At 36.9% G+C, this 14,121-nt stretch overlaps 1 protein-coding gene across 2 annotated transcripts in view; it reads right to left on the minus strand.

Annotated features, from left to right (window-relative positions):
* The window catches only part of LOC118190007 (uncharacterized), a 67,795-nt gene that overhangs the window by 15,699 nt on the left and 37,975 nt on the right, over positions 1-14,121 (minus strand). For both annotated transcript variants that reach the window (XM_035360689.2, XM_035360690.2), the window contains exon 3: positions 8,475-8,835. In XM_035360689.2, the coding sequence (XP_035216580.1) occupies positions 8,475-8,835 (361 nt within the window). The remainder of the gene's footprint in view (positions 1-8,474; positions 8,836-14,121) is intronic.

Raw genomic sequence — 14,121 nt, forward strand, 5'->3', positions numbered from 1 at the left:
ACTCTTGAACAGGCAACATAAAATTGACCGTGTCCAAAAGCAGGCTCAGGTAAAAAAATGCCAACACGCTTAAGCGTTTGGCACTGAGACTTATGGATGGTCATAGCAAAGGCAAGTTTTACAGGAAATTGTCTACTTCTCAATTGAAACGGCAAACCTGAGCCGTGGCAACTTCACCGCATTGTCTAGTACAGTTACGCAAGCAACTCTAAACTATCGGCGACAAACAGACACTTAAGACTCATATAATAAAGATATTTATTTATTTCATTTTATTTGTTTTTGCATCGTGGTCGGTTTTTGGCGGTTACATATTTCCAGAATTTTTTACTTCCTTGTACGAAGTAAAAAGGAAGTATTGTAATCGCGAAAAGTTTCAGGCAGCATATTTCAACGAAAATATCCATTTTGACCGCTATCGAATGCAATTTAACGATGTTTTTGCGTCATATCTGTATGTAAGGACAGAATAAAATATTCTTTTCCTCCAAAAAAATTATAAAACTGCTTTAAAATGAATTCTGAAGAGAATTTTTCGTGGCGTCTGTACGAACGTACGTACGTATCTCGCATAACTCAAAAACGAGTAGCCTCAGAACGTTGAAATTTTGTATGTAGGACTGCTATAACATGTAGATGTGCACCTCGTATTTTGGTTGCAATCGGCCGCACCAAACGTATATAAATATATTTATATATATATATCCACTCTATTACCCGGCTCAGTGATCTCAGTTTCTTTACTCTTACATGTTTGTAAATTGTACATTTTTTGCTTTAAAAATGATTGAATTATGTTGTTTCTATCTTCCGGTTAAGGATTTTATGCCTTTAGTAAATCTGTGTGCAATATTTTTAGAATTATCAGCAATTTTAAAGTTGTGTAATTGCCGCTAAGCCTGTTTTTAATGGCGGCCATTGATGTTTACATTTGAAACAGGAGACTATTTGTTCCCAATGTAGAGAAACTTATGGATTTGTTCCCAATCTAGAGAAACTTAGCTTCGCAACAACAAAGATAACGCATTCATTTATTACTGCCAATTAAATCATGCTTAATTCTTTCTGGAATTTTTTCGAGGAAATAAGCATTTGAGATTTACTTCGTAATTTTTAATATAGATATTTTGAGTTTTTATGTATTTTTGCCTTCTCGCGAAGTGAGAACTGAATTAATTAAATGAAAAATACTCAATCGTCTGTGAAAAATTGTTTCTGTTTTGTTTTGTTTGCTTAATTTCTTTTATACAATATATCTTATGTATTACATAGTTCTAGCTTTATTATAGTATTTGAATAGAACATGTGGCAACGATTAGATAATTCTTTAAATGATATACATTTTGTGCATTCTGAGTTATAATATGAATGAAATATAATACTGTTAAGTAAACCTAGCGCCAGAGTGTCGCTATGGTAAACAAAGTGAGTTTTAAAGAATGCATTTATTCTGTTGTGGTTTATGCGCTGTCGGCGAAGTAGGTTTAATTCAATCTAATAAGTTTAAATAAAATGCAAGAAAAAATGCGTATAATTTAATATTCTGTACAAGGAAGTCATGTGGTGTGCACATCAGATTTTTTATATATAGATGTTAAATTTATTTATTAAATGTTAAATACACGTGCTCTTGTATTTTTAATTTTTCCGGCTTAGCTTTCTTATAATATAATTCTCTGTCATGCGCTGCACTGCACGGGGAATAAAACAATTTACAGTTACCCAAGCAAGCAATAAACACTCAAGCCGCTTATATATAAGAAGATGTCATGATTCTGGGAATATAGAAGAACAGTTAGCTTGCAGTCTTCGTAGCTGAGCTTGAAGGCTTACAGATGAAGATTAACAAAACATGAAGAATTTCCAGTCTTTATTTTTACACATATAAAATCATCTGCATAGATATTTATCCAATCATAATGAAATCTCGAGATAAATTGCTTACATTGATTCTTAAATTTAACAGGCAGGTACTTACGGGGAAGCAAAATGAGGAGATATTAGCAAAGTGGGAGCTAGCAAAAGAAGGTGACGTAATTTATTTTTATATCAGAGTAGGTGCGATTCCAGACACACGCTATGATTGGTTAGTTTTAGTTTTGTTTGCCCTTTTCAAGCAGCATTACGTAACGTCGAAAAATCTCGAATTTGGGAGAACAGATGAATTTAGGGGGAGATCACCAAATGTAGAATATTAACTTTGAGGTCGCCAATTATTTTTTAAAGCAGCTATCGTATTTTGTTATATAGTATGTATATACGTGGAAAAAAATCTAAAAGTTTTCAAATTTTACATTACGCCCAAAAGGGCTTTATTGTTAACATCTTATGTATTACCTTTATTTATTAAATATCGTGCTCTTCGCACCTAAACCATAAAATTCAATTCAACAGCAATATCGCAAAATAGTTTAAAAAGAGCATATCTTTAGAATTTCCGATACAGAGTCTCTCGCGCTGGAGATTTTTTTTTTAGGGGGGGGTACAGTGTCGTGATTTCTCGCTTTGAAATTTGAGTTTGTTAATCAAAAATTCGTTAAGTTAAAAAAATATTAAGTAGATAATAAAACTAATTCTAAATTAGGGCTTCCGGATACCCATATTCGGGTGGAGACGAACGTTATTCAAAATTCGATGGCTCTAGGTACCATTGTTTTTTTCACATTGCAAGAAACATACGTATATTCATGGAGGTTCTCCATTATTTAATTTCTTTAAATATAATACAGAGCGATAATGTTTGGTGGCAACAATCTAAAAAGTGATTCGACGCAAAATGCTGTTTCGAGACTAATAGACCTTTCTCGCATAACGTCCCTTTGGTAATTTAAAAGGAGAACTAAGGGACATCGAAAATTAATATTAGAACTTTATTTTACTCGTTTTTAAATCTATCTACATAAATATATGTACCTAAAGCGAAAATTTCTCCTCTATTTGGGTGATATAAATTTGGTATTGATAGTATAGTTTATTTGTTATGAGCTTTCAAATGTTTCTCGGATTTATTAATAACAGTGTACAACGAATTAATTCTCAAATACGATATGTGAACTCATTTTAGAATTGAGCGATGTTTATATATTTAAGCAATAGTCAAGCTGATTTGCACAGTAACTACTTATATATACATACAAAATTCTGCACTGAAAGTGACACAGATATTTTTACAGGTACAGAGTAAAAATAAAATCACGCTTTGGGAAAGTTTTTATTTTTTAAAAGCGCATTCCAAAATAACGAGCAACCTATATATTTTCCGAGTGCAAAAATAAATTCAGTAACAGCATCAAATTCGTCGAAAAAATTATGAAATAAAGTAAAAATGGCGAGTTTCTCTTTCAGATTATATTTTGTTAACTCAAGCCAGAATAAATAAAAAAAGATATTTCTTATGCCGTTCATGTAAATTAGAAAAAGAGGAAAGTACTTGCTTTTCTATACCGCTTTCCGGGGGTGCGCGACGGGATAAATTACCTTTAATGATATTTAATATAATGAAAATGCGCTCGCTCCATATTATAATTTCTTTTCCTAGAATGAAAAAAAAAAAAAAATCTGAAATGTTTCAGATTTTAAATTACGTCCAAAAGGGCGTTTTTTAACATTTTGTGTGTTACCTTTCTTTATTAAATATCATGTTCCTCGCACTTAAACCATAAGATCCAGTGCAACAGCAATATCGCAAAATAGTTTTAAAACAAGCATATCTTTAGAATTTCCGATACAGAGACTCACGCGCTGGAGATAAAAATGTTTTTTCTGCACAACGTTGCCATTGCTTGCTTTGAAATCCTTGAGTTTGTTAATCAAAAATTCGTCAAAGTTTTAAAACATAGGAAATCGATCATAAAACAAATTTCAAATTTCAAATTTGGTCTTCCACATGCTCATATTCGTTCGAGGATTACGTTATTCAAAATTCGATGACTCTATGTACCGTTGTTTTATCACATTACGAGAAATATACATACATTTATGCAGATTTTTCATTATTTAATTTCTTCAAATATAATGCAGGACTCTAACATTTTGTGGCAACAGTTTGAAAAGTGAACCGACATTTATGAGTCCGACGCAAAATGTCAAAACCAAACTAATAGTCCTTCGGGATTCAAATCCCTTTGGACTAAAAAAAAAAAAAACACCTCGTCTTGAGCTTTGCTAATTTATTCTTGACAAATTGAAAACTGAAAGACTACTTCAAAATGAAAATCAAACCTCATTTTCTGAATCTCGATAACGCATGTAACCATGTTTTAAGTACAGGATTATCTTATCTTGAACAAGGCGTAGTAAATTTTGTTCAAGACTTCCTGTGAATACATAACAAGAGGCAAGATTCAACCAAAACGGAAACGTTTTCTCGACGATGCGACAGAGAGTTTTGGAAAACAAAAATACCTCGTTTTTCAAAACGATTCAGCCCCGCGTTCTGGCAGGAAGATACGGAGAAACTCTGTCAATAGTTTATACATAAAGGTAAACAAACAAGCAGTGTCATTATAAGGTGAGTGAGTGAGTGCACCGCTATGATGGCTTCCGACCACGGACATGAACCAAACGGAATTATATACCATCACGGCGGGGAAGACTCCAGAGTAACAAGTTTGAATATTATATACTAATAACAGTTTTTACATATTGATAACTACAAGGCACTAAGCGTTATTCTGGTTATCTGCTTTAAGTTCTGAACATTTGAAACATTATAATATTATCCACGGTTGTTTCTGCTTAGGCAGTGTCTTGAGATTTTCTCTATTTTATGAAGGGCTATTCTGTTTTTGAATGTGTTAGTCGTCCACATTGCCCAGGCACAGTCCGCTGGTTTCTTCAAGGGCCAGGTTCTTGTATGTACACAATGGAAGCAATAATGGTCCGTGTCGCCTTTCTCTCCGCATTCGCAGAAAGGAGTATCCCTAAGTCTGAATCTGTTCAGGTATACTGAGAATGGTCCATGACCTGGGAAGAACTGTGTTAGGCTAGCACAGTGGGTCTTTATCTCCATGTTAACTTTTGGCAGTAAGCGAAATGTCCTTCGTCCTACCTCTGCCTCTGTCCATCTACTTTGCCAATTTTGTTGCAGACTTGTCAAAGTTGTTCGCTTAATATGAGACCAAGGAAATTTAGTTGGTCTTTCTAATATATCCGTGCAGTTGGCTGCCTGCTTGGCCAGTAGGTCAGCGGCTTCATTGCCTTGAATCCCTGTGTGAGCGGGAACTCATTTTAAAGTGGGTCTTTACGAAATAGGCATTGTCAAAAGCTGTTTCTGTATTCTGTATACCAAAGGACTCCGGCTGTTTTGACTTGCGAAAGCTGCCAGACTTGATGCCGAATCACTGAGTAGGGAGAATTTATCCTGTTGACATGTGTTCGCATATCTAATTGCAGCACTGATAGCTAGAAGCTCTGCTTGGTATACCGAGTTGTTCCAGCCTAATTTCTTTTTCCACTCGAATGTTACAACTCCATGCTCTAGTCTACAGAAGGCGCTGCCCGTGCCGTTCTCAGTTTTGGAGCCATCTGTAAAAAGGTTATTACTGTACCTCTGAATTGGTTGGTCGTTTATACTGATACCGTCGGAGAGATTAAAAGCTGCTGGATGAAAGTTATTGCAGTTGTTTTGCTCCTCGTAGTCCGAGTGGTGATAACTATGACCCCAGAGTGTTGAAGTTTGACCCAGCCTGGTAACCCTTACGATAGCTGCCTCCCTTTCTACTATCAAATCTAGGGGAGGAATTCCTGCTAGTTGTTGTACGGCTAGTGTTGACGTGGTACGGTAGGCCCTGCATACTTGAAGTAGCTGCTATCTCTGAATAGAGAGCAGGGATCTTTTCATATGAGAGGTAAGTTCGCCACCCCAGATTGCTCCTCGGTAAGTTATTACTCTTTCTGTAATGGTTCTATGCCAAACTTTTAGTAGCTTAGATGAGCTACCCCATTTGTGTGAAGTCATGCGTCTCATGTTGTTGCTTAGGATGCTAATTCGAGTCTTAAGATTCCTGACATGTGGCATCCAAGAAAGTCTGTTGTCGAGTAATAGCCTAAGATATTTCAATTGGGGGAAACTATCCTTTAGTTTTCTCTGCCGAAATCTGAAGCTTATGTGCTCTGTCCCATTGGGAGAACAGATCAAGACAGTATTGAGATCTCATTTCGAGATTGCTCCTTCCTGCCACAACTAGCATAAAATCGTCCGCATAGGCTAGGCTATGATTCGAGGGTATTCTACACTCTCAAACTGACGAAATGCCGAGTTTGTCACTATATTCCACATTGTTGGTCCAAGGCATGACCCCTGTGGATACCCTCTAAAGACATTTTTGACATAAATGCCGCTGTTTGATGTTACTTGTACACTTCGATCTTGAAGGTACGAGCGAAGGATGGTAATAATGGCTGTTGGGCAGGCCATGTTGTGCAGCAAATTTATTACGTCTGGCCACCAAAGGGAGTCAAAGGTTCCCTTGATGTCAATGGCTATTGCCAGTGAGTGCAAATTGTTATCCTTGTTCTGTTTGATAGTGGCCATTAAGTCTTTTATGGCATGTTCAGTTGAGTTGCCCATTCGAAATCCATATTGGTTGGGATGCAGGGCGTTGTTCCTTTGCAGGAAGAAATCCAGTCTGTAAAGAATTATTCTTTCCAATACCTTACCGAGCGCTAGTAGACAGATTGGCCTGTAAGATGACCACGCTTTTCAAATCTTTCTTTAATAAGTTGTAGAGACATTGGGTTATTTAGAAGCAGGAGAAGTAAAAAATGAGCAATACCCTCGCGGGGAATCGAACCACAGACCTCTCTAATACGCGCCGAGCGTGCTGACCACTATACCACGAAGGCATGCTAAGACGTCGGGAGAAATGCCTTACATACTCCCCCTTTTAAAGGTTGACTGGGGATTAGGGGACCCAATCGCCAAATCCTGGTGGTGGGGAATCATCATCCACCCCTGTTTTTAGTTCGGGGGGGCACTGTAGAGACATTAGGATTTTTGATGCTGCATCAGAGACGAAAAATGAGCAATGCGCTTGGCGGGAATCAAACCACGGACCTCTCGAATACGCGTCGAGCGTGCTTACCACTACACCACGAAGGTATGCTAAGAAGTCGAGAGAAATACCTTATAAATTGAATAAGAGTATTTCTCTTCGGACACAGCAAAAATATAGCCTTCGTTCTATTGTTTATTTTTCAGTGATATTTTAAAGTTGGTGTTGGTGTTCGTGTATTTAATTATGGCAAAGCACACGAGGGCTATCTGCCTAAGGGGAGGGATGCCTTTCGTGGAGGACTTTCTAAGGGAAACTGGCTCGTATACACGTTACACACGGGGAAAACCACGAAAACACCCATGCAGCCAGCCCGTTCGCGGGATTTGAACCTCGGACCGAACTACCAGTGTTCAGCGACTTTACCGCTCGGCCGCTGGTGGGCCGCGATATTTTAAAGAAAAGAATATTTTTAATGCTGCAGACGATAAATTAACCTTATTCCAGTTTGATGCCAGTCACGTTTATATTTAATAATTAATATTTAAATTCATGGAGAAAATCAAAATCGTTACACAAAAAGGTGTAAACATCTTCTGTAGATGTATGGGCTCCTAGTTATAATAATTATTTAGTTTACATAAGAATACAATCCATAATTTTTATGCCTTAAAATTATATTTTTGAAATAATCTTTTGTGTATTATGTATATTATTAACTAATAAATTGACCATAAAAATAAATATGCGCGCCGCTATCGGTATTCTAGAATGTAATCTAAGTTAAAAAATGTTGGGGATGCCTAATTGAGGAGATTTGAGGAAGTATAAGCCCATATTTTTCAAACCTAACTCACTTTGGTCACATAAACTAATCTAGATCCTACTAATGAACCTGACGACTTCTAGCACAGGCTTGAAATACCAACACAGAAGAAAGGTGAAAATAACCCTTTATTATTTTCAACTATGAAGGCATGTACTTCGTGCTTTACAAACGTTACTGTTAACGTTACTGTAACACCGATAACTTGCGGTGGAAACTAAGAATTTGGTAACACAATAAATCCAAGTCTAAGGGAGTAGTGCTCGATTAGCACTTTTAAGTTACGGCTAAACTAGGTTGACTCGACAACCTAACAGGCATGATAATGATTCAGATTGCCAAAAGGCGTATCTACAAGATCAGAAACGAAACGTGCGCTGGCTAGCGAAAACACGCTCTGAATAAACTCCACGATTCACCTGTTTAAATACTCACTTCACTTAACTTTAAATTTAGATCCTGGCGAGGAAATGCGAGGGGAAGTTGAGGAGTTCAGGAAAGATAACAAAAATTGGAATAATAGGTTGGTTGAGCTAAGGGAAACCATACAAACCTAGTTTCGAAATAAATTCAGTCAATTTAGAAACTAATAACATTTTGTTATATTATACAGTATTTTTCTTACCGCAAAACAAATAACAAACAAAGATTACCTCAATGGCCGAAACCCTCCAGGACTACGAGGACTTCTGGCCTTATTATCATCCTCTACAGACCCAACATCGTCGTTCCCACAAGACGATCTCTTCTTTAGCTGCCCAGATTTCGATTTCCTCGGTTTTCCAGGTTCAGGCTCACCTGGATCCGAGCTGGAGCCCGATGACGTTAAAGACAATTTCTTTAAGCCTCGTAAAATCTCACCGGAAGACATGGTCTTGCTGAAAAACTTCGAAGTCTTCCAACCACAAGTTTTGTTAGATTTTGTGGACTTGCTTGGAAGCGACGATGGGTTGGTATTTTGTTGCGACCGCTGGGATTCGGCTCGACATGATTCTCCATTATCTCCATCATGGGCTAGAAATGAAGGAAATTTTAAACTGCATTAATGTAAATGCGTGCTCAATAATCTGTTCTTTCTCGTGGATCAGATATTCTTTCAGAACTTCAAATACAAAACAATTTAATAACAGATTTATAGGAATGCAAAGTTTACACTTAACGAAGAAATAAAGATAAGGAACAGCATGTTTTTCAAAGCTCACCATTACAAAAATGTCAATAACGTTTAAATTAACAGTTCATATGCATGACAATACCGAAGTTTTAAGAAAATCTATGCAAAAACAATAACTATCACTTTTATTTTGGAGAAAAAAATGCAAAAATTGTAATTTTTGTTCAAGAAGTGTTGATCTGAAGGTGTTTTTACACTTTCGTGAATAATATCCAGCAGAGTCTACCAATGTCCAGAAGAAGTCGTTTGCTCGATTCGTTGAGGTGGCGGACGATCCGATGATGGAAATGGGGATGTCACAAGCTGCTAATCATCTCAATATCTCTCGTAGTGTGGTCCACAGACTATGGAATCAGTTTGAATCCGAGGATTCTGTGTCTAGGAGACATATTCCAGGCCAGACCTACAGTTGCAACAAGTGCAGGAGACCGCTATTTAGCTCTTTCGGCCCGAAGGAGGAGTAACGTTACTGTGCCTCAACTTATGGCAGATCATTTAGTGGCAACAGTAACAAAAATCTCAGTTACTACACTGCGCAGACGCCTGCACAATACAGGTCTGTATGCAAGACGACCAGTTGTTTGAGTCCCCTTGACCCGAAGACACAGAGGAGCCCGTTTATGTTGGGCAAGAGAACACGTCTCCTGGACCAGTCAACAATGGGCGTCTGTTCTCTTCACAGAAGAGTCCAGGTTTACAATGGAGAGTAATTCGGGTCATAAGCTGGATCTGGAGGGAACAACGCACCAGATACAACCAATCCTACATTGCGGAAAGACACAGTTACAGAGGTGGTGAAATAATGATTTGGGCTGGGATCTCTTTCGGTGGTCACACTGACCTCCATGTGTTCCACGGAGGAACTTTGACTGGTATGAGATATCGAGACGAGATCCTTGATCAATATGTCCGCCCATATGTTGCTGCTATTGGTCCTAGATTTCTTGTGATGGACGACAATGCGCGACCGCACCGAGCTCGGGTTGCTCAAGAATATCTTGAGGGTATCAGTATCAGTATCAGTATCAGTAGCGGGCGCAGCCCGACCCGCCTAACCAAAAAAGTTGGTCTTATGGTCATGACAGGCCATGCCCATTTCAACAAATGAAAAAATGAAACATAAAATATCTAAATGAGAATAATCATGTGTAAATAATAATTATAAGCATAAAAGTGAAGAAAAGGAACAAATACAAACATTTAGACAAGAGCAGACACTAAAGACAAAAACAAAAACAAACAAACAAAAAAAGCGAATAACAAACAAAAACAATGGTAACAACAAATTATTAAAATATACCAATTAGTGATGGCAATAAAATGCAAATATCATACACTGATTCCCACTGCCCGGCGCTCACCGTCAATAAATTTCATCACAGATTTACATAAATGTGCGAAATCTTTATAGCATAAAAAGGGATTTTTAAAGTCAATATTTTTATTGTTTCTTAAGCCATCAAAGTAGGGACAGACCTCGAGGAAATGCTTAGCATCACCAAACAGATCACATAGTTTACATTTATCGTCGTTCTGTATCTTGAGGGTCACGGTATGAAGCGGATAAAAAGCCCAGGGCAATCGGGAGACCTGAATCCGATACAGCTTCTTTGGGACTACCTTGGGAGATAAGCTGCTGCTTTAAGTCCTCCTCCAAGGTCGTTAAATAAGCTTGAACAAGGATTACTCCGTGTCTGCTAGTTGTTTCCCATTTCACTGATCGAGAATTTAATTGCCAGCACGGAACTTTGCTGCCGCCATTGTATTGCAGCTAGGGGTGGACACATTTCTTATTAGAACACATTTTTGTAATGTTACCACCTCATTTTTCCTAAAAAACTGTGATATACAGTTTCTCCAACACTGGATTTCTCTGCCAAGAGTGCAATTTTTTGTTGTAATTGATGTTTGTGTTGAACTTTAGAAGCATTCTATGCCACAGTCATTAAGGAACTGTTTAGTGGAACATGTCCTGTAAATTTCTTATTCTATGTTGCTTCATTCTCAAATTACACACACACACACACACACACACACACACAAAAAAAAAAAAAAAAAAAAAAAAACCGTGCTGTTCCTTAACTTTTGGAGGGCAGTGTAATACTCTGTAAAGCAATCTCCGATGCAAGATACTAATAAGATATAATACAAGCATTCCCAAATTGAAATTTTCGCAATTCGTAAGTAGTTATTAAGTTGTTAAATGTGAGCATTAATGAGATTTAAATTAATCAGTATTAATAAGATTTGAATCTACCATTGAAAGAATAAATCTTCTGAAGTAAAAATTATTGGTAAAGAGGGACATACTATCTCACGAGTCGATGTTTATTTTGAAAACCAATCTTCTGAAGTAAAAATTATTGGTAAAGAGTGACATACTATCTCACGAGTCGATGTTTATGTTAAAATGCTTCACTGAATTTTAAAGTGTTGGACATTAATTGTAATTTTCTGAAGTATACATGAAACTTTTAAGGCTTAATTGATTAAAGTCAACTGAGTAGGGAATTTTATGCTAATTAAAAAACATTAGTTCAAAGGGACAATTTACCCTGAAGGACTATTAATTTCGTTTCGGCATTTTGCCTCGATTCACTGCAAGCGTTGTTTCACTTTTCAAATTGTGTCCACCAAATATTATCGCCCTGCATTATATTTAAAGAAATTAAGAATCTGCATAAATGTATGTATGTTTCTCGCATTGTGATAAAACAACGATACCTGGAGCCATCAGATTTTGAATAGCATAATATGAGCATCTGGAACCCAAATTTGGAATTTGTTTTATTATTTAATTTTTATTATATTTTGTAAAACTTTAACGAATTTATGATTAACAAACTCAACATCTTCAAAGCGAGCAATGGCAACATTGTACAGAAAAAAACATTTCTATCTCCAGCGCGCGAGACTGTGTATCGGTAATTCTAAATATATGCTCATTTTAAAATTCTATTGCGATATTGCTCTTAAATTGAATTTTATGTTTTAAGTGCGAAGAACTTGAAATTTAATAAATAAAGGTAACACACAAACTGTTGAAAAAGCGCCTCTTTGGGCGTAATTTAAAATCTGAAACCATTCAGTTTTTTTATTATTTTTATTTATTTATTTATTAAATTTTAGGCTTTAGTATACTTTCTTCTTTCTGTATTCCTAATCAGAATGGAAATGAGCAGCCAATATTTTAACTGAGCTGTTTGGATTTTAAGACAAAGCATATTTCTGGAATCGTGTTAGCGCTTCATTGTTAGTTTCCTGCAAGCTCTGATAGTTACAGTTATTCGGCTTAGCATTCTCTCGCTGCTGACGCTTTAATTCTGAGGCTCTAGTAGTGAGCCAGCTTGTAGTGTTTGACATCTGATTTAAATTTGATTGTTCTATTTAGTGGCATCAACCACGTGTTGTGGTTTATATTGCAGCACAAGAGAGAGCATTTGTGTTCTAAATTCTGTTTAAATAAAAAAAGGCTATTTTTAACCTTTTCACAACTTTCTCGTCGTTTCAGACACAGCGACAATTAGTTTCCCGTCCGTTAGGCTTACTGGACTAATTAGCATTACCAGATCAAGTGATACCCTACAACTGCTGTGGGAGATAATCTGACGTATAAAGAAAACCTTTTACTAATGCATTAAAAATACGAAAATAATGTTAAATACCTTTAGCGATTGGAGGAAAGTTGCATGACAATCAATGAATCTCAGTTTCTGCTCTATCATGCAGATGGCAAGCTCAGAATATGCACAAAACAGAAGGAATTCATTGACCTCACTTGCCTAATAACAACTCCTCAAGATGGTGGCGCTGAAATTATGGTCTGGAATATACATTCCTGCTCTACAGTAGGTCTCTTCATATGTCTCTCAACAGGGCAGCATCGTTGTCAGTCACGTACACTCATTTATGACTGTGATGTTCCCTGGTATAGATGGTCACTTTTAACAAGCACATGTGCTTTGTGCGCATGAATAGTCTCAGTACCCTAACTTCAAACCTATTCAGCATTCATGTGATGAAAAAGAAAGATCACTTCAGCACTTGGAAGTCCCACCATCCAACATGACCGAATTTAAAAATATCATCATCTCAGCACGAGCTAATATTCCTCAGGAACAATGTCAACACCTTGTTGAATCCATGCCCAGCAGAAGAACATCGGCAATGATCAGAACTAAACGTTGACCAATGCATTATTAGGAGGTGTCTCAAAGATTCTTGTTACTCAATCTAGTAGCCTATAATGCACAAAGACTAATATTAGCGACTTAATAATAGAAAAGAAATGCTAAAATTTCGTAAAGAACTACTTTTGATTGGTGGTGGCAGTCAGCGTGAACGTTATGGCTAATATGCTTGAACAAATGCCTAAAATGCATATTGAACATTATACGCTATTAATAAATACTAGATAACTGGAATATAATGTTGCAAATACATATTTCTATTTGTTCAGTCTTATCTTAAATTTGTCCATAATTTTGTTCGGCTATTTGAATATGGCAAACCCACGAAGGCTATCTGCTAAAAGGAGAAGAGGAGGGATGCTTTCGTGAAGGTCTTTCTGAGGGATATTGTCTTGTATTCACGTTGCACATAAGGAAAAACACGAAAACCAAACAGCGAAGCCGCCAGTTTGACGCGTTCGAACCGAAACCAGTTCGAACTATCATTATTCAACGGCCTTAACCACTTGGTCATTGGTGGAACACGTCTATATTTTTGTATTCTGCATTGTTACATTTTGGATAAGAGATGTTCAAATGAACGTTAAAGAGAAAAGATTATTCTAAAAAAATCCATGAGCCACTTCTTGAGATTTTTAGCTTTTTCGAAGCCAGGAAATATGAAAAAGCAACCGGGCTCTCACATCGGTTTTGCAACCACAGATCTTCCAACTACTAGCTGGACATGCACCACTGCAGGAACCACAGTTCTTGCACCACCACAGCATGTATGACAGAATGTGATAATTCGCTAAACTCTTACAATCGCGAACGTTCTCCTACCTCTGTGACTGTAACTTGAACAGACTCTTGAGTTCTGATTTTTTTCTATTTTTCACTTTTTTCTTCTATAACAAAATTAATATGAGCCTTTTATTTATTATTTTTTATGTCCCA

Source organism: Stegodyphus dumicola, chromosome 7 (assembly GCF_044657685.1).
Source record: "Stegodyphus dumicola isolate Sdum_Otavi_A_Nest chromosome 7, ASM4465768v1".
Taxonomy (NCBI): domain Eukaryota; kingdom Metazoa; phylum Arthropoda; class Arachnida; order Araneae; family Eresidae; genus Stegodyphus; species Stegodyphus dumicola.